At 39.2% G+C, this 18,554-nt stretch overlaps 1 protein-coding gene across 1 annotated transcript in view; it reads right to left on the bottom strand.

Annotated features, from left to right (window-relative positions):
* Positions 1–3,408: 3,408 nt before the first annotated feature.
* The window catches only part of WDR48 (WD repeat domain 48), a 29,817-nt gene continuing 14,671 nt past the window's right edge, over positions 3,409–18,554 (bottom strand). The window contains exons 6-19 of the mRNA XM_074574026.1: positions 18,258–18,346; positions 17,287–17,388; positions 16,697–16,921; positions 15,413–15,487; positions 14,975–15,077; positions 14,568–14,665; positions 12,629–12,736; positions 12,169–12,265; positions 11,558–11,653; positions 9,253–9,358; positions 7,692–7,779; positions 7,034–7,110; positions 6,084–6,276; positions 3,409–5,482 (exon numbers count right to left, since the gene is read on the bottom strand). Coding sequence (XP_074430127.1) covers positions 5,387–5,482; positions 6,084–6,276; positions 7,034–7,110; positions 7,692–7,779; positions 9,253–9,358; positions 11,558–11,653; positions 12,169–12,265; positions 12,629–12,736; positions 14,568–14,665; positions 14,975–15,077; positions 15,413–15,487; positions 16,697–16,921; positions 17,287–17,388; positions 18,258–18,346 — 1,553 coding nt within the window. The 3' untranslated portion in view covers positions 3,409–5,386. The remainder of the gene's footprint in view (positions 5,483–6,083; positions 6,277–7,033; positions 7,111–7,691; positions 7,780–9,252; positions 9,359–11,557; positions 11,654–12,168; positions 12,266–12,628; positions 12,737–14,567; positions 14,666–14,974; positions 15,078–15,412; positions 15,488–16,696; positions 16,922–17,286; positions 17,389–18,257; positions 18,347–18,554) is intronic.

Below are 18,554 nucleotides of genomic sequence, written 5' to 3' on the forward strand. Positions count from 1 at the left end.
CTCCTCACCACATTCCTTTTCTCTTGGCAATTCGGAGACTACCTTTTGAGATGCCTGAAGCTCCCTCCCTGCTGAGACAAAGAGAGTGCAGAGGTGAGAAAGCTGATTAGAATTTCTTAGTTTCAAAATAAAACGTAAAAAGAGTGGTAGAAGCTCCTGCCAGGGGCTGGAGCCAGACAGGATCCAGTCCTCCTGGAGCCGCGGACAGCAGGAGAGCCATCCCCTCGCATACAGGCTCTGCTGTGGACTGAGCCGGAGCATTTGTGATTATCCCCCTGCTGCTGGCCCCTTAATTTGAGGAAAATTCAGGAAGGGAACGACCAGGTACCACTGCTGAAAGAAACGGACCTCATAAGGCCTGTGAGGACAGGCCGGCTCTGAACTAATGAAGGTAATATTTTGTAGAATGGCTGTGGAAAACAGCGATCTTTGAGTGAAAGAACCCAGAAGTAGAAAAATTACTTGATTCATGGGAGCTTTCGACAGCCAGAACCCTGTACCATGACAGATCCTAACCCCCAAAAATCACGGTGAGGAAATAGCCATCCTAGCGATAAACACGCAACTCTCATTGTTACCGGCAATACGGATGCTGAGCTACTTCCAGCTGAACTTGAACGTGTGAATAAACGTATTTAGTGCCTTTGAGGTGCACAACAACTGGCAAGAACTGTTGAAATACCAAATTCAGGCAGCGATGGCTTTGTTTGCCCTCTCAGACTTTTACAGCCGGCTTCACCATTTACCGAATCTCCTGCGGTGCTACTCCAGGCTCCGTCCAGAAACTGCTCCTCCAAATTGCCGCCCTTGACCGCATTCCTCTTAGCCGTAACTGAGGAACGCTGCAGGAAGGCGGACTGCAGCACCGAGCAGAGATCACACCGCTCACGTGCGTGCTGATGAACGGTGCCTTCCCAGCTGCTGGGGGGGTTCAGAATTTCATCTCCGCCAGCGCTGAGGATTACAGCACCAAGAGGGGAAGCGGGAGACTGCAGCTGTTCCAGCACCTCCGGGCTCCTGCACCGTCAATTTCCCAGAAACGGAAAGCGGCGGAGGCAGCCTGCCAGGGAAAAACCCTTTAATTCAGCGTTCCCCCCAGCGCCCTCACCCTTCTCCATCTTCCCCCAGAACTGGGCAATTATTTCCAACTCCAAGCAATTATGAAAGTAGCAGGCACCTCCGCCTCTGGCCCTTAAGAGAAAGCAGCTACAGGCTCCTCACTGCATTAGCCTTGACTGTGCTAATCTGTTATTTCCTGGGCATTGCCACTAAAGTCCACACATCCTCCCTCTTTGCTTTCGCCTTAAGCCAACACTAATCTGCGTTGGTTCTGCTGTAAGGCAATTTCAAAGCCATTGTTTGGTTTAAGCCACATTTCTAAGCTACGAAAAATAATTAAGCGTTCACAGTCCCATGAAAAATGGCCAGAAGAGCGTCACGATATCCTCAGGGAGAGAAGGGCCACGTCGCACCCAGCCTCTAATCAGTGCCTCAGCTCTGCACGATGTTTGTACAGCTGCTTGCAGGAAAAAGCTTCTAGCACATAGCGCAGGAAACTGTTTTAGTCAATCACTTTCTTGATATTTAGGTGTGCACGTGCTTTTAACACTTCTGTTACCGAGCTAAAAGTTTGATGCTAAATACCAAATTCAAGTCGTTTCTAGGGATAGAGTCTGAATCAAATGAGACCTCTGTGAAGGAAAAAGTAATACCTCGGTGTAACAGATTGGCCAAAATCTGAAGTACTGTAACTGGATTCCTGCCTTCACCTTGGGCAAATGTCTTCTCTCCCCCTTCCTGGCACCTCCCCACTAACACTGAGCTCTGCACCTTCCCTCTCTCCCCCGAGTCTCTCGGGTCTACACACGTCGACCAGACACCCACACTTCAGCCAGCGTGACCTAAACCGTGGGACGGCTCTGCTCTGCCAGTGCCCCGGTCACCCCTCTCCCACGGAACATGAATAATCCAACCAATAAATCCCAAATCCCTTTTTTTCCCCACTACTTGGCAATGAGGCAGAACTATATTACTGTCTCCCGCCTAGTGCTTATTTTGAGTACTTTTTTTAGTGTTTCTAAAAGTTAATTCTAAATCCTTCAAGTAGTTCTCTTCCTAAAATGATCCTTGCACTTCAGCTGCAGCGCCTGAGCCCAGCTCTCCTGTGCTCAGCACCACCCTGCCTGAAGAGGAAGAAAAAAAAAAAAAAAATTTGCCTGACACAGACAGATTAAATGTTTTTCTGGGAGACAGGTTACACTACTAAATACCAGATTTACAACCCCTTTCCATTATGAACTTGGAAATTAAAAAAAAAAAAAAAAAAAAACAAAAAAAAACCCCAAACACAAACTGTGACAAATCAGCAGCCTTTCACAGAATGGTTCGGGTTGGAAGGGACCTCAGAGATCATCCAGTCCCACGCCCCTGCCATGGGCAGGGACACCTCCCACCAGACCAGGCTGCTCAAAGCCCCATCCAGCCTGGCCTTGAACACCTCCAGGGATGGGGCAGCCACAGCTTCCCTGGGCAACCTGTGCCAGTGCCTCACCACCCTCAGAGTAAAGAATTTCTTCCCAATATCTAATCGAAATCTCCCCACCTTCAGTTTGAATCCATTACCCCTTGTCCGATCACTACATGCCCTTGTAAGAAGTCCCTGTGCTTCTGGCACCCTGCAGCCCTGTCTCTGTCCCTAACGCCCCAAGGAGCTGTGACTCTCATTAGCCCCTCCCGCTCCTGCCTTCAGGACTCCGACAGACAGCACGACTCCAGAAAAGGTGGCTGAAATTAAAAGGGAGCAGCAAAAAAAACCTCCTCTCACTTCACGCTCCGCCCCCGATGGATGCTGGGAGTCTCTGGGAATACATTTGGTCACTGAATTACCGCGTCCTCTCCTAGAGCTGCCCAGTTGACAGTCCTGACACCAAATGCTTTTGAGTATTCCCTACTGGCGTTTTCAGCATTGGGAAACCCAGCCTTGGTTTCCCATGTGTCTCCTACAGCGCTATAAACCTTTCCACACCCAGAAAACTCAGCGCCAGCTGGCACGAGTCCCTTCTGTCAGGGCCGTCTCGTCTTACGCACCACGTCGGTGTCGGCACAAAACATTTTCATAGTGGAAAAGCAGGCGCTTACCCGTGCGAACGGCACTCCTCCAGCACATGCTTCACCTCGACAGTATCTCAGAGCTGGTGTCTGAAGGCTTGCGTGCCGGCTAAATTCTTATATCCAACCCATGTTACAAGATCATCTTTAAGGGATTTCGTTAAGGCAGTGCCATTTCTTCAGCCATTCCATTACCGGAGGCTTCAAAGGACTCTGAAGCCCTTTGTAGCACAACCACGAAGTGGCAATGGTCCAAGCTCTAAAACTGCATAATTGATCCAATACACAGAACAACTGGAAAACGTTTTAACTAAAGCCTTTTATTCTATACAACTGTGAAACATCATTTACCCTTCTGGCATTGCAGACTCTTCTGTCAATCTTTCCTGAAACTGTGTTTCGGGATAGTTAGGAAGAAAAAAAAAAAAAAAAAAAAAAAGGGAAGAAAAATTACAACCTTGGCTGATTTAAAACAAAATTCCTGGGAGCAATTCCAACGTATACAACGGGACAGCAAGACAACCAGAAAAAAAAACCCCAAACCCAAACAGTGCCTATTGGAACAAGTGTAGACCCTTGCTGTTAATAAATACAAGTCAGGACAATTTATCAATAAAAGTTACAGTTCTGTTTAACCATTTAATTCACAAATATCACTGAAAATGTGCGGTTATAGCACAATTGTGTCAAACTGAGCATACACAGAAATGGGGACTAAAAACTGAACCTGACCCTCAAAAGACAGGGAAAAAGACACGCTAGCTTAGTTCTGAACCACATCTTTTGTCTAAGCGATGAGTTTGTTTAGCTAGGTTAAGAGTGCAGAAGGTAATGATTTGGTTACTTTTTCAAATAAAATACGATGAAAAATATTTTACTTTTTGTTTGACCGATACAATCCCAGTAATAGAATTTATTGGGACTTTCTTTAGGCCTCAACCTAAATCTCGACAGCAAGATACAGGAAGGGCAAGAGCATATGTCTCCCGAAGAAACTCCATTAATATACTGCCCTTTGAAGGCACTTTGTGCTTCTGCTTCAGACAAGAGTCATTTTTACACAATTTCTTTAAGAGGATTTGTAATTTGTTCTGGCTACAAATGGTTTTCCGGGAGAGCCCCACGTTTTCTCACGAAAAGCTGAAATGCCTTCACCCCCTCCCCCCAATAAGTTAAACTCTATAAAAGACTACTATGAGTCTATGACAGTCACAGATTTTTAGAAATAACAGTGAAAAGAAGATCCGCATAAATCTATAACAAAAGAACAACTGCATATAAAACTTCGGAAAAGAAGAATAAGTATTTTTATATCATGAATATGAAATCTGCTGAGAAGTTTCTAAAGTTTAACATTAAACATAGGAAGTTATTTTCAGAATGGTCTGAAGTTTTAAGAAAATGTCACAGAAGTTTGGAGCACAGTTACCAAAAATGAGACTAGTGCGTCTTCAGAACACCTAGGACACAGTGCAGGAAGTAGTTATATATATTTTAAAAAAACCCAAACAAACAAACAAAAAAACCCCAAACCCCAAACTTTAAGTTGCTGCAAAGCATGTTCACTCTATTATGATGCACAGCATCATTGGACGACTGCTACAATATTTATCTAGTGTTCTTCCTCTGCACGTCAACAGCTCTCTGAAGCAACAACTGCGTCACAGTATTAAAACAATTCCAACGCTAACCCTTCATTTGCAATTAAATGGGCCGATTCTTTCAAGTATACAATACCTATTTTCTGTTGGATTTCTTTTCCAAATTTCTTTAAGTGGTAGAAATGTTTGAGTAACCTGTGAGAAATCATTGTAGGAACTTTACGAATGGAATGTACTAAAAGATACCTTGTGTGCAGTTCTGAATTATATTGTGAACACAGCGACTAATATGGCCGAAATGATTTCATATCAAGCATGAGCAGATGAGGACATTACGTTCTGGAGAAAAAAAAAAAAAAAAAGCAGAAAGGAGGAAGCAAAAGTCTGCACTGGATTATCATCCATTCTCTGTACACCACACAAAACGAACCACTCAGGGACTTCCCATCTCATTGGCCGAGACTAGGACAGACTTTAGTTTAAGTCATATAGATTTTTTTTTTTCCTCTATATTACAGATCTATTAGTCACTTCAATTAAATGTATGCTTTCCGTCCATACTGAGTCATTAGAAGTCTCATCTACCTTAGGGGTTCAGTGGGCTTCTATAGTACTACACTTGGAACCAGTACAGTATGGTCAAGTAAATAAACAACCATTTGGGTCCACCACGCCCTTCACGTCGATTTCTGGCGATAATGAAGCGTCAGATCACCACCACTCTTCCAAATGAAGTGCTTTACAGTTCGAAGGTCCATGTTCGGATCCAAAACCTAAAGAGTAAAAATTCATCTTTTACTCGACAAATCTGCCGGACAGTCAGAAATTCAAAGCTAAAATGGCTCTGGTTGGGCTAAACAATCCCATGGGCGAACTGGCATCAAAGAGGAACCATGCAAAGGCTCAGATTTTTCAACCAGCAAGTAAAACTGTTGCAGTGCGGAAAGATTTTACCAGTGTGACATATAACTTCATATTACAACCACCTCGTCAACATTCAAACTTATTACACAATTCATGATTTTGGACAAATTGTAAACTCTGCTAGAACTGTAGAATTAAAACTGTTCCAAAATGTTAGAAATGAAACTCTATGGAATTGTATTAAGTCCGTTTGTTGGGTGTGAGTAATCCCACAAAGGTAACTCGTCAGAACCAAATTAAACAGGGATCCTATATAAATTCTTTGATCCAGCTGCTGAAGCTATCTGAACTTGCGTCAGCAGTCAGTTCGCAGGATGTCAAAACATTTACTTAGTTGTAAAGGTAACAAATAATTTGTAGCCTATTTCAAGCTCAGCATTCAGAAATTCACACCTGACCCAGTGCTAGACACGGCTTTTGTTCACAGGCTGAAACACCCAAGTAACTTACCTGGTCCTGGCACAGAAGTTCAATCTTCTCCTCTGCTAGCACAGCGATGTCCTCCTCTTTTTCTTGCTCTCCTGCTTTTTCATTGTTGGAAGAACTAGTTGTCTGAGACTCATTATCCAAGTTTATGATTTTCTCATACACGTGTTCCATCACTTTTCTCACCTGAAGCATATCACTTGCCGACAGTCGGTCTCTATATAAGGTAAGCGAAGTTTGGCAAGAAAAAGCTTGAGAAACTCTATTTCTTATCTTCAGAATACCCTATTTGTAGCAAACTATGCAAGTACAAAGATAAGCTTTTTACATTATAGTAAGTTTATTAGTAAATTATCAGGATCATCCAGAACACCATGACCGTAACAGTTGTTTATCCAAAGATTCACACAGCAGAAGGGACTCAGAAAAGCGGTAAGATACTCAAAAGACCGAATTAAAATCAAACCTTAGATGAAGGGTATTGTACGCAACCCTCATTCTTTCTGTAGAAAAGGGATTAGTACAAGAAGGACAGAGGATATGGAATAATAAAAGAAGTAAACCAGAATATGCTTTTCACCCTACTACATGAACAGAAGGGCATTCTAAATCAATAAGCAGCAGCAGTTTTTCCACAAAGTACACAAAAAGTCTATTAAGCTCCTCTTTCACAAATGATGAAAAGAATTCAGAAAGACTCAAAGAGGAACTGGGCATTGGTGGAAAATACCCCGAACTGTTGCACAGAAATGGTAAGCGTATTGTCTATGACATTGATTTCATATCTGAGGACCTGCACTGATTTCTAACCTGTGCAGGTTTTGTACCTTTTCCTTTTAAAAAGCTATTATTCATCACAGTTAGAAATAGGGAACGTAATATAAATACATATCATTAGTATATTTAAATAATAATAAAAGTATAATTAAAATAAAAAATAAATAGTAATAAAAATGCAAATACGCATTACTTACTTCTTCAGAGTTTTTGCCCCTGATGATGAATGCGGTTGGAGGTAGAAGGGAATCTTATTGAATTTGGGCATATTTTTCTAGAAGGAAACGAATTTGAGAAGTGTTAATTTAGGATGAACTGTTATCAGCTCCTATTTCCACCAGCTGGTATGTGAAGTACATTCAGCTCCTAATTATCAAAAACCACGAGAGATTCTTAATCAACATAAGCACCACAGCCAACTTCCAAATTACTCATACTCCTGAGATGCTTCAATTTAGATGATGCACATATTATATCTAGCTTTTGAATATAAATTACCATTTATTTCAAAGGAAATTAGATAGTATCAAAAGACTGCAGCAATATGAAGAGTATTCTCTGTTCCTGAGCTCCGCACTTGAAAAGGATAGCAATTATGCACAGTGCTTTGAATTCTTTTTCTAAGACTTTCTATCAAAAGAAAGTGAGCAAAAATACCTTAACTGGACACACCAAAAAATAATGAATCTCAAAGGGTCTTGGATACAGACCTTGAGAACACTTATTTTAAATACAAACAAGAGCAACAATTTAAACTATCATTTCAGATCCTGTACGGTTAAAACAACTCCAGTTCACCTTTAAAAAAAAAAAAAAAGGCAACAAAAAAGCAAAATCTGTACACATGATACTTACATCCACAGTGATGTCAATTACCCATTGTGGCACAGTTTCATTAAGAAGCATAGATTCAGTTTCACCACCCGAATCCCGACATAATAACCTAAGACATACAGAAATAATCTTTGTGAATGAAAACAATTATTGTAATGTGCATTAGAAAGCTCTCAGGAGAGGACCTGCCCTTTTAATGGGCAGGGAGCTTGAACTTGGTTAGCCGGCCCTTCACATCATCAAACTTATTGAGGAAGTGATCGCATATTTTCTGTAAAGACCAGAAAAAGCAGCTGCAGGAAGAAGACAGATCCCTAGAGCAGAAACAGGGAGAAGTATCTCTGGAAACTAAAGGCTATGGCACAGAGAAATTTAAAAAACTGCTTCACTCATGGATTGCGTGTGTTTGTGTATTGAGGTACAAAACAGTCAGGAGAAGGGGAAAGGCGTCTGGCAAAAAGCAGTTCTTTTCTGTTTGGGGAAAACGAGCTTGGCATGTAAAGCGTCTGCTAAGCTCTCACCAAATGGAAAGAATAAACCCAATTTTAAGAAATGTGCACACACAATATGAAACAAAGCCACATACAATTTTATAAATTCCAATCAAGTATTTTGTCAGAGACTCCTGCAAGCCACCCTTTAGGTCCAATAAGTATGGCTTGCTCCCTCCAATGGCATCTCTTCTGTGTTGTCTTGAGAACAAGCTATATAAAACATAACGTCCACCAGTACGGAATGGATGCAAATATTAAGCCCCAGCAAGTACATTGATCCTGCAGACAAAAAGTTACCAGTTTTCAAAGCTGAAAACAGGTTGCCCTGTTTTACTGGCCAATTCATGGACTGAAAACTATGTAGACTTTGGGTCTATTCAGCCTGGGAAACAAAACCCCCAAATTAAATACTCCTCATTCCCAAATTAAAATCCATTGTGTTAGTAAATATTAAATGCTTCACAGTATTTGAAAGCTTGGCATTTTATTTGCAGCACTATTAAACTGTCTTTGACATATCATATACCACAGTTAGCTTTTCAACATAGAATGAAAAGAAACAGAAGAGTCATCAGTATATACACGTTACAGTACAGAGCCTGTGCTCCTACTTGCCAGAGCTGAGGAGCTTTTAATGGGTCATCAACTATAATTTTGGGAGCAGAAACCAACTCCCTAATGAGGAAGATCTCCTGTCTGAGTCATTAATGGCTCAAAGACCAGCACAACAGACCCGTAAGAGAAGTTCTACAAGAATCTGAAGTAGCACAATTTCTTTCTAAAACTAAGTTCATTTAATCAGTTTGCAGAAAGAAGGCACCGAAAAAGATCTCAAAGCTATGACATACAGCTAAGAACAATATACAACTCTTACCGTTGTAAAACCCCACACCTTGTTGATGTTCAAAGTCATGCACTCAGTTGGACAAGGCAAAATTGCCATTAACAGCTGCTTATTTTGCCTGTCACAGGTTTGTCTTGAATATACAGTACAGAACAGATGCAAGTATTACCTTCGGAGAACATTTCTGCTTGCACAAAGAAAGTGATCGTTTAGCCACTGAATTTACACTCTTGAATTTTTATACCTGAACAAAGTGCGTCCTCCAGCCTCACCAAAAATAACTGGTGTATGTGGTGGCACTTGAAAGTATCCGTTTCCTTTCTGGACTCTGTTCTCCTGCTCACCATTCACTGTTGGAAAGAAATAATATACACAACAGTGAGACTTCACGAGGCCTTAAAACTGGGTATACACAGGCCAAAAAGTGTCCTTTCCACCTAGAGTTAATGTATCGCATAAATTAACAAAACCATAAGCTTCATAAAAAACAAGAAAATCCCCATTTCCAACACACAGAAAGTATATAAAAAGAAACACTAGAGAGTAACTAGATCACGAGAAGTTTGTGGAAGGCCTATTCCAAAAGCCTTTAAGAAAAGGTAAACAGACCTCACGAGCCAAAATCTGATAACTACTTTCCTCCAGTTCCATAACAGAATTCTGAGGATTTGTGAAACTGAACAATACTAATATTAGAAACCAGCTAAAGAGATTCTGCTGAGACAAGACTATTTCCCGCCCCCCCCCAGTGACAGTACAGAACTCTGAAGGATCTTAGCTTTGCTTTTCTACCTGGATTTGCCAGATGTCGAATTAGTGTACTAGTAAAGCTCAGACTCACATTTCCTTGAAGTTACTGCATTCTAAATTCAATTTATTTTTAGCTAGTTCTAGCAGCATGGTCTTCAAACACTAAAGAACCTGATTCCACATCAGATGGATAGGATAAGATTAAAGAAAAATCAGCATCATTTATGCAGCTCTTGAACAGTGCAGCTTGTAGTTACAGGTATCTTGAAATACAACGTAGAAGTATTTAGATGCCTTCCTTTCACTTGAGAAAGATCACCTCGATTCCATTGCAGCCTCTAACTATTGTATGTTAACGTTGTGTACGTTGAATTCAAGCAACATAAGAAATTTAAATGGCATCGTCTCATGAGATTAATATTTCCTTAGCTTTGTGGCCAGTAGCACATGTAGTGAAAGAAAGGTCAAAAATCATATCAAGCAAAGAAACCAAAAAAGAAAACCTATTCTCTATTAGAAAGGATGAAATGATATTGAAGTTAGAACAAGTGAAAAATCCTACAGCTTGAAGGAATTCTTCATAACAGTTCTGTTAACAACTGAGAGGAACAATCCTGCACACATACAAACACATACACACATATATGTACATTTAAGTTATTGTCTCTGCATACAAATTTCAGTGCCCAACAGGTACACTTTATCTTCTTAAGTCACTGTTCAGTGTCAGTTTCTTAATTATTACTTTTGAAAGGGAAAACACAGACTGATTCTGTAGTGAATATTCCACTAATCCACAACTATTCACGGAAATAAATAGTGCAGCATCATTGTTCCAACAATACAGAAGCCTGAGTTACACTTCTGGTGTGTATTGTCTGACTCTCAAGCTGTAGACTGCCAATACACAAAACGATGAGAATCGGCAACTGTACGAGAAAAGCCTGCCAAGTGCTGTTAACCCTCCGTGGAGGTAATTTTTGAAAGAAGAGAGTAGCTAACTCTTGGCACAATCTTTGTCACAAAATGGCAAGATATTGCTGAACTTACAGTTTTCTTAATTGCATTATCTGTAGGAAGTAATTTCTTAATCACCAAAGGCAAGACTATCCAGTGAACTGTGATCCGAGTTGAATTCACTTCAGCATAATCCACAAATGTAGGAGTTATACAGGCTCTTTATTCTGCCAGATTCAGCCACTATCTCACGTTTTATACAGCTGTGCTTTTTATCTCATGCCTGATGAGACTTAGAATTATTACCTTGAAAAAACACCCTAACATGGTTCTGTATAGACCTACCTCATGTGTTATTCTAATAGCCACTGAATAGATTTTTTTCGAATAAATCTTTATTTTATTTTATATTGTTCATAATGCCTAGAAACAAGTTGGAATTATGTCAAGAGAATGCTGGCTAATGTTGAATAACTGAACTATTGCTCTTTGCCGTCATTATCTAGGCTATTTCTTTTACAAGTCAAGACTTAGTTTTGCCAGTAATTGTTTTTCCATCAAGGCATCATGTTTCTTTAACTTCAGAATCATCTTTTTACCTTTTTTTTTTTTTTTTATGAACTAGAATTCTTAAGATTTTTGCTGATACTTTCAGAAGAAGAAAGCTACTCAGCAAATTTTGGTGTAAAGCAGATATAAAAGCATTAAAAAACATTAGTCTATAATGCAGAGAGAGGCAGGTATAAGACAGCAAGTCAAGTTATATCTGTTAAAGAAACAGAAATATAAACAAACAGAATGTATGAACAAATCCTAAAAGAGGAAAATATTAAAATACTAACCATGATTTATTTCATTTTCTTCTTCATCCATTGGATTGATGTGTGTTCTAGGCCAATACTCCAGAAGTGCCTGTAGCAGAAGCCCTCCAAGGTTTACTGTCAAGATGTAACGAGGTAGAACTTCAGTTACATAAAAAATGTGGGCATCATAATATTCTACATTTGATCCACAGCTGAAAATTTTCCCAAAAGTTTGAGTAGTTCTGTTCCCAAACTAAACTATTTATGGGCACAGAAATCTGCTCATCACAGAGCTATATATTACTGCCTTTCAGAAAAAGATGAATTTATAATCACTACTGTTGGATCACTCGTCCGCTGTAACATTCTCTAGATTAGGTAACAGTTCCAAGTTTAGGAATATTACTTTTTCTCTTTTGCTTCTTCAAGGTTTTAAACCAAGTTAAATAGAAAACCTGAACATGAGTGAAATGTTTCAGAAAAAAGCAAACATTCTCATCGGAGAATTCTCTGCAGAATTTAGTCTCAAGAAAATAAGCCCTAATATCCAGCTACTGACATATGTGTCACTGGAATACTTTGAAACATAAATACTGGAATTTATTCTGCTTTTTTGTCTCAATAAAACACTAATATTAGTTAAAACTTACATTTTGGATCAGAACCATCTGGACTGCTAAATCCAGCATCCTTTGCTGAAACCCAGGCTGCGAAGCAGTCGCTTTCATCCAAAGTAATTGTCAACATCTGTTGGGAAAAGACCACCAGGAAGAGGAATGCAATAGTAGTTTTGTATCAAACACGTCTATAAATTAATTTTGTTCATGCTTAGCTGGGAATACAAAACAAAGAATTTCTAAATGCATGATAGCACACTTTATTGGTATTATTTATTGGTATTAGTGGATTTAAACTGACCATACCATAAGAAAATAAAAATCTGTTATTCAGATTATTGAGAAGTGAGGTAAAATTTGCTGTTTTGCTTCAAAATAATCCATCAGATAGATGATGATCGTTCTTCAAAACTTGTAACACAATAAAACCTTTGTGAACAAACAGTATATGAAATATGACATTAGAACAATAGATTTAGGAGTTGTATCTCACCCCAGTTTTCAAGTCTACTGAGAACCAGTTTGGCACATACACCATTTTAAATCTCTTCTTAATTTCCTCTTCAAAGTCTACTTTCCCAAGGTCTTCAACTTTGCATGCCTGTACACCAAAAGAAATGCACAAGTTTTAAAATTCTGAGCACTGAGTCATATCAATACCTCAAACCTTTTACTTGACTTTCACATACACCTGGAATGATTACGACTTCTGATTTCTCCATGAATACTGTAGCCCAGAAACGCACAAGTTAAAGGTTCAAATTTTTCTCAAAAAATTGAACAACAGTTTACGGGGTAACTAAACTTTATTTTTTATTTCTTATTTATTTCTGAGGTAGTGGCAGCAAGCCCATGGACAGCTATGAAAGTATTACTTCACATTAATAAAACACATTTTCCCTGTCACTGAGCAGAAAGCTGTCTTCTAGCCTCCTCTGTCATTCTCCCCATCAGTATCAATATTTCAGTACAATTCTCCAACAAATACCAATATTTGTTGCAAATCTAGCAAAACTTCAGCTCAGCTGCTGCAATGGGAACAGCAGTGAGTAAATTTGTACGCAGATTCTTTTTTTCCTGTTTTATTTTATCTATCTGATTTATTTTATACTTTTATTTTTAAAGTTTCTCAAGTAATTCTGTTAACATCCCAACTCTTGTAATCTACTTGCAGAGTCATCCTGAAACACGTGCTTTGAGCAAATGCTAAGAATTGTAATTTATTACAAGACTTATTTCCTCAAAATCCAGGAAAAGTTACAGGAAGCAAAGACTGACGGGTGTAGCTACAGGTAAGAAAACCTCCCTCTCTTCTTCCAGCATCCTCAATAAAGCCTCTCGGCTTTAGAGCACAGTGACCCTACACAAAAGATGACACTTTGACCTGGTGAGTAACCCCATCTCTACAGTGAATATGTATTCAAACATATCTAAGAGATGGTTCTGAAACCCTTACCAACAGAAAAGGAATTGAATGAAGGTACAAATTACCATTGGCATTTGACTTTGGTCCTGAAATCTAACACTGTACTTAAATAAATACCAACTGTAAATGAAAGAAAGAAAAGCTATTCACTTTTCCGTAGAAGATAATTTTTAGTACAAATTTACATTCTCCAACTTAATTCCCTGCTTTCTCACTTCATTTAGCAACTCAGTAAGTCAGCTGGGCGTGCTTTACTTCATTACTGAATTGTGGCTGGAGCACTGCGTAGTTCAAGATGAAAGATTTAGAAAAGATTTAGAATTTCAAAATGGATTTTGCAAGAGAAGAAATTGCTGACCATCTCACTGATCTGGGAATCCAGTCCTTTCTCTCTGCACTCTTTTCCCTCTCCTCTGACCAATTGTTGGGTAAAGCAAGATAAATGCCACGCCAAGTCTCTCTCTCTTCTCCCAGGAGCAAGTAACACTAGGTAGGAGCCATGCCTCCTCCTGCTAAGTCTCCTTCCAGTCCTGGCTTTCTTGCCAGCTGCCAAGGGCAGTGGTGAGTTCCTGCCCTCAGACTGCTCCACAGACTCCCAGTCAGCACACTCGAGTGGGATCCGTGGGTTTGCAGGAGGACCTGAAGCACAGGTTTTCCTTTTGCAGCCTAAGCTGTCTTATGCTATTCCACACCACACTGGACAGACAGGCCTCTACGAGTCCTCTTCAAAACAAAACCCAATCAAAACCAACACTACTATTTTCAGGAGAGAATTCAAGGGTCTCAAGTTCAGGTGAATGAAGGTGTCACTACCCAGCCTCGCGTCAGGCAAAGATGCAGAAAAGCTCAGAAATGTCCCCTGCCGTTTCAAAAACAATCTTTGCATTGTGTCTCGGGACAGAAAGATGACTGACTTTCCACCACAGGACTAAAAAAATATATAAAAAAAGGTACAAAATAATTAATCATCCAACAGTAGATGTTTAATCCAAAATGATATACTCACCTTCAAGACGTCCCAGTATGCCACGTTATTATTTGTGTCTTTGGTTAATATGTGTCTCTTGTCATTAAGAATGTGGCACTGAATAATACTAGCACCCCCTAGCAAATAAACAAGAATTAAAAGTCACTACAGTGATTTTTTTTTTTTTTGTAATATTACATTAAATTAAACTGTATAACACAACACGTGTGATTGTTCTTTGGTTTCACTATTTGATGTAAGACTTGGATATCACCAAGGCACTATTTTAACTGTAACTAACACTAGATCGATGATAAACACATTGTCTTTGTTTCAGATGAGATCATAGTATCAGTTACCTAAAAACTTGAGCCAGTCCTAAAGATGTACCATTTCTGCTAATGATAACAGATTTTATAAAGGTACTCTGGAAAACAGATGTTTACCTTTTATAACTTGGTCAGGCTGTGTACACAGGGGTGGTATAGGATTGGTACAATCATTATCATAATCTCCAGATGCTCTAAAATTATGAATTCCCTTCAAAGTCTAAAGAAACAAAATAATGACAATTTATAAACTTTGCTTTTATCTGTGAGTAACAACTGCCAGTTCATGCTGCTATTTAGATGTTAACCATCCAGTTCCGAGTAAGATAATTTATTTCTAAAAGCGGCGTAAATAGCTAGCAAAGGAAGTAATTCAAAGCTTAATGTCTTTTGATCAATTTCAGTATTAGCATTTTATAATTTTTTTGAAAGAAAGCTTACAGATCATAACAAGTTACAGTCAAATTGCAAGCAACAGCCCAACAGTTCCCAAACCAAGACTGCAAATCTGTGACTACTTAATTGAATTCACAGGGTGTAAAATACATCACTTACCCATTTATTCACTGAGGATTTAGTTGTTGCAACCCAAAGTGCTGGAGGAGGATCAGCTGATCTATCAAGTTCCATCTAAATAATGAAACCACAGATATTTTCAGGCACGCTTAACTTAATTTTCTATTGGTCAATTAATATTTGCTCTGTGCAGACCTGCTCCCATACTTGGATGTCATCTCAGAAACAGCACTACTTTCCGTTTACTAAAGAAATACGAAGTTTAAACGAAAAATAACTAAGCTGCAATTTTTGAAACTCCAGAGAATTCGTTTCAAATATTCAGCAAATAAATTCTGGACATGGACAACAGTAGATGTGACGTGTCTAAAGATCCAGTATTTAAGTTGCCTCTAGTATGATGCGATCTTGTCTAATGGACAGTTTGATATTTTTCTGAATTACTTTGCATTCAAATGCTCCACATGGCTAAAAAGAGAATGTAAGAAGTTCTGTACTAACTAAAAAGCAGAACTTTATACATTTGGCTCTGCTGTTACATTCCCTGGACAATAAGAAATCACTGTAGCTAAGATATTAGAGACCCCTTCTGATCTTCGTACAGCTGACCATAGCTTTCATTTTCCATTTTGAACTGAAATTTCTCAGATTCTGACTTTTTCAAAACTACATTAATACCTCCATGGATTTATCTGAACATACTAGGCCAAAAGAGTTCACTCACAATGAAAGCCAGATTGCTTGTATACTGCTATCCGTTTCAATTGCACACTCCTGACACACCTACATGTTCCAAGGCCATAGATATTCCTGCTAAGAAACATCCATTTTTGTCTAAAGCCTTGGCAATGCTGGCTTAGTTTCTTAAAACTGTACTAGAGTCTGGCAAAAACAACTTTTCATGTCCGGAGCATTTTCAATTTCAGAAATATTTGAATTTGCAGAGTTTAAGTAGCTGCCAGGCATTTATCTTCTTCAGACAATTAAGTTTCAGATGTAATTTAGGAGATAAACCCAAAATACTGAAGACATGGTGTAGTAAACACCTGTTACCCAATACGCATTCTTCTATCAACTTACACCTCAAGCCACTATTTCATTAGACAACATGCCATAAAATTACACTTTTCTATTGTGAGGGTGACAAAGCACCGGCACAGGTTGCAAGTCTCCATCCTCGGAGACATTCAAAAGCCGTCTGGACTTGGTCCTGAGCAACCAGCTCTAGGTGGCCCGCTTGAGCAGGGGGGTTGGACCAGTTGACCTCCAGAGGCCACTTCCAACCTCAACCATTCTGTGATTCTCTGAATTCAACTCAATTACCTTAAGAACAGGTGCCTTTTCTTCACAGATAAGAACACGGATATCGGGATTTCGTAAATCTGTACAATAAATCTTCCTGTCTCTTCCTCCTGAATAAACATGAGTGAAGGCTTCATTGACCTGCAGAGCCCAAACACCTTCATCATGGACTCGATATGTGGCTATACATCTCTGCTGCCCAAGGGACCACAGGCGGATAGTCCCATCAGAGCTGCCTGAAAGACACTGAGCAACAACCATCATACTTAAATCAAGCAGGTTATTTAAGTCTTTTAAAATCACTTTATCCATAAAGAGCTTTCATAATTCTTATGGTTACATTTTTCCATTAAGACAGCGCTAAACAAAGACTGGCAGTTAACAACTCTAGTCACAGTTTCCAGACCTTTTATGTAAACCACCCCCTCCATACCTAGATGGACCTGTAATAAAACAGAGCTTTCACCCACCAGCCTCTCTCCTTTAATCACTAAATATCTGTAAAATACATGTTAAGCTGCCTTCTGTAATCTGTGACATAAAATATTTAAAAAGACTAATGATACTTCTGCTTTCTGTAAAATGGCTTTGTCTCATGTTAAAGCACATACCTGGGTACCATCTCTGTTCAACAACAAAGCTTTTACGTTGTCCGTGTGCCCTTTGAGTTTCATTAGTTTTGCACAAGTTCTTGGATCCCACACCCTTAGAACCTACATAAATAGACATTGGATAACTGGCATTAACATCTTTCTTCCCAACAATGCATTTTCTCTCCAGAAAATTAAGCCTTTCCAAATAAACTGACCCTTATTCCCAACACACAGACATCCATCACCAAAAACATTCATTAGAACAAGACAGACGTAACTAGATCTTATGCACCTCTAATAATCAGATGTGATTTCACTAGATTTTAATTTCATTCGTTCTGGCTTTTTCTGTCTTCTTAAGAAATTAAAGAATGGAAGTGACTGGAAACAGGACAGGGTGATGTGGGTAAAAAAAGAGATTCTGCGAATCCTCTCAGATACTTCGTTGGTGTATCGTATTTTCATTTTTATACTGACTTGAAAATAAAATTGTCTCAAGGTTAGATTAGGTAAAAAAACAACTCGTAGGGGACTTTAGAATGTTTCACCTTCCTTTACAACAAAGAGCATGGGCTTGACTTCATTAGCTCACTTCATTTCCCAGCTCCTGCAGGGGTCTTACAAATTGCTGGCACCACTTCTTTCTTCCCTGTGGCAACTGCTTCAGTTTCTATAATCATCTGGGTAATGTGCCCCCAAAATCAGAGCTCTTGTGGTGAAACCTAACGATAACTGATAGAGAGTGGGTTACACAAGACGATCTGATTGTCTTTTCTGTGTATTGAAGCTATATGGATACATACACATGCTCAGAATGAGGCAGGTATTTGTACCCTACGCTTACACTCCCCGCTTCAAAAAAAGGTATCTACCCTCACTATTAAAAACTCAAAAGCTGCTACAGACATGACATTGAAAATGAATAAAACTGTCTCTTTATACTAAGCTTTGAACTGAAGTGGAATGAGCCTTACCAGATTTTTGCTCACCTTTTCAGTGGACCCTGATACAATAACTGTTCCCATCTGATTCATTGCCAGGCTGTAGATAGAGTCTTTGTTCCCACTCAGGGAAGACGCTATTTCAAAACAAAGTTTACATTTTCAATTTTAATGCTGTCATTTGAAAAACATATTCACTCAAAAATGGTATTTTAGGGTATTTTAATTCTCTGTGATCCATGAAAATAGTGCCACTCTCCCCCATATACAGAATCACTTTAAAAAAAAAAAAAAGACAGAGTATAGACAGCATATTGCTAGGAAAACCCCATCCCAACTTTTTAA

Source organism: Larus michahellis, chromosome 2 (genome assembly GCF_964199755.1).
Source record: "Larus michahellis chromosome 2, bLarMic1.1, whole genome shotgun sequence".
NCBI lineage: Eukaryota > Metazoa > Chordata > Aves > Charadriiformes > Laridae > Larus > Larus michahellis.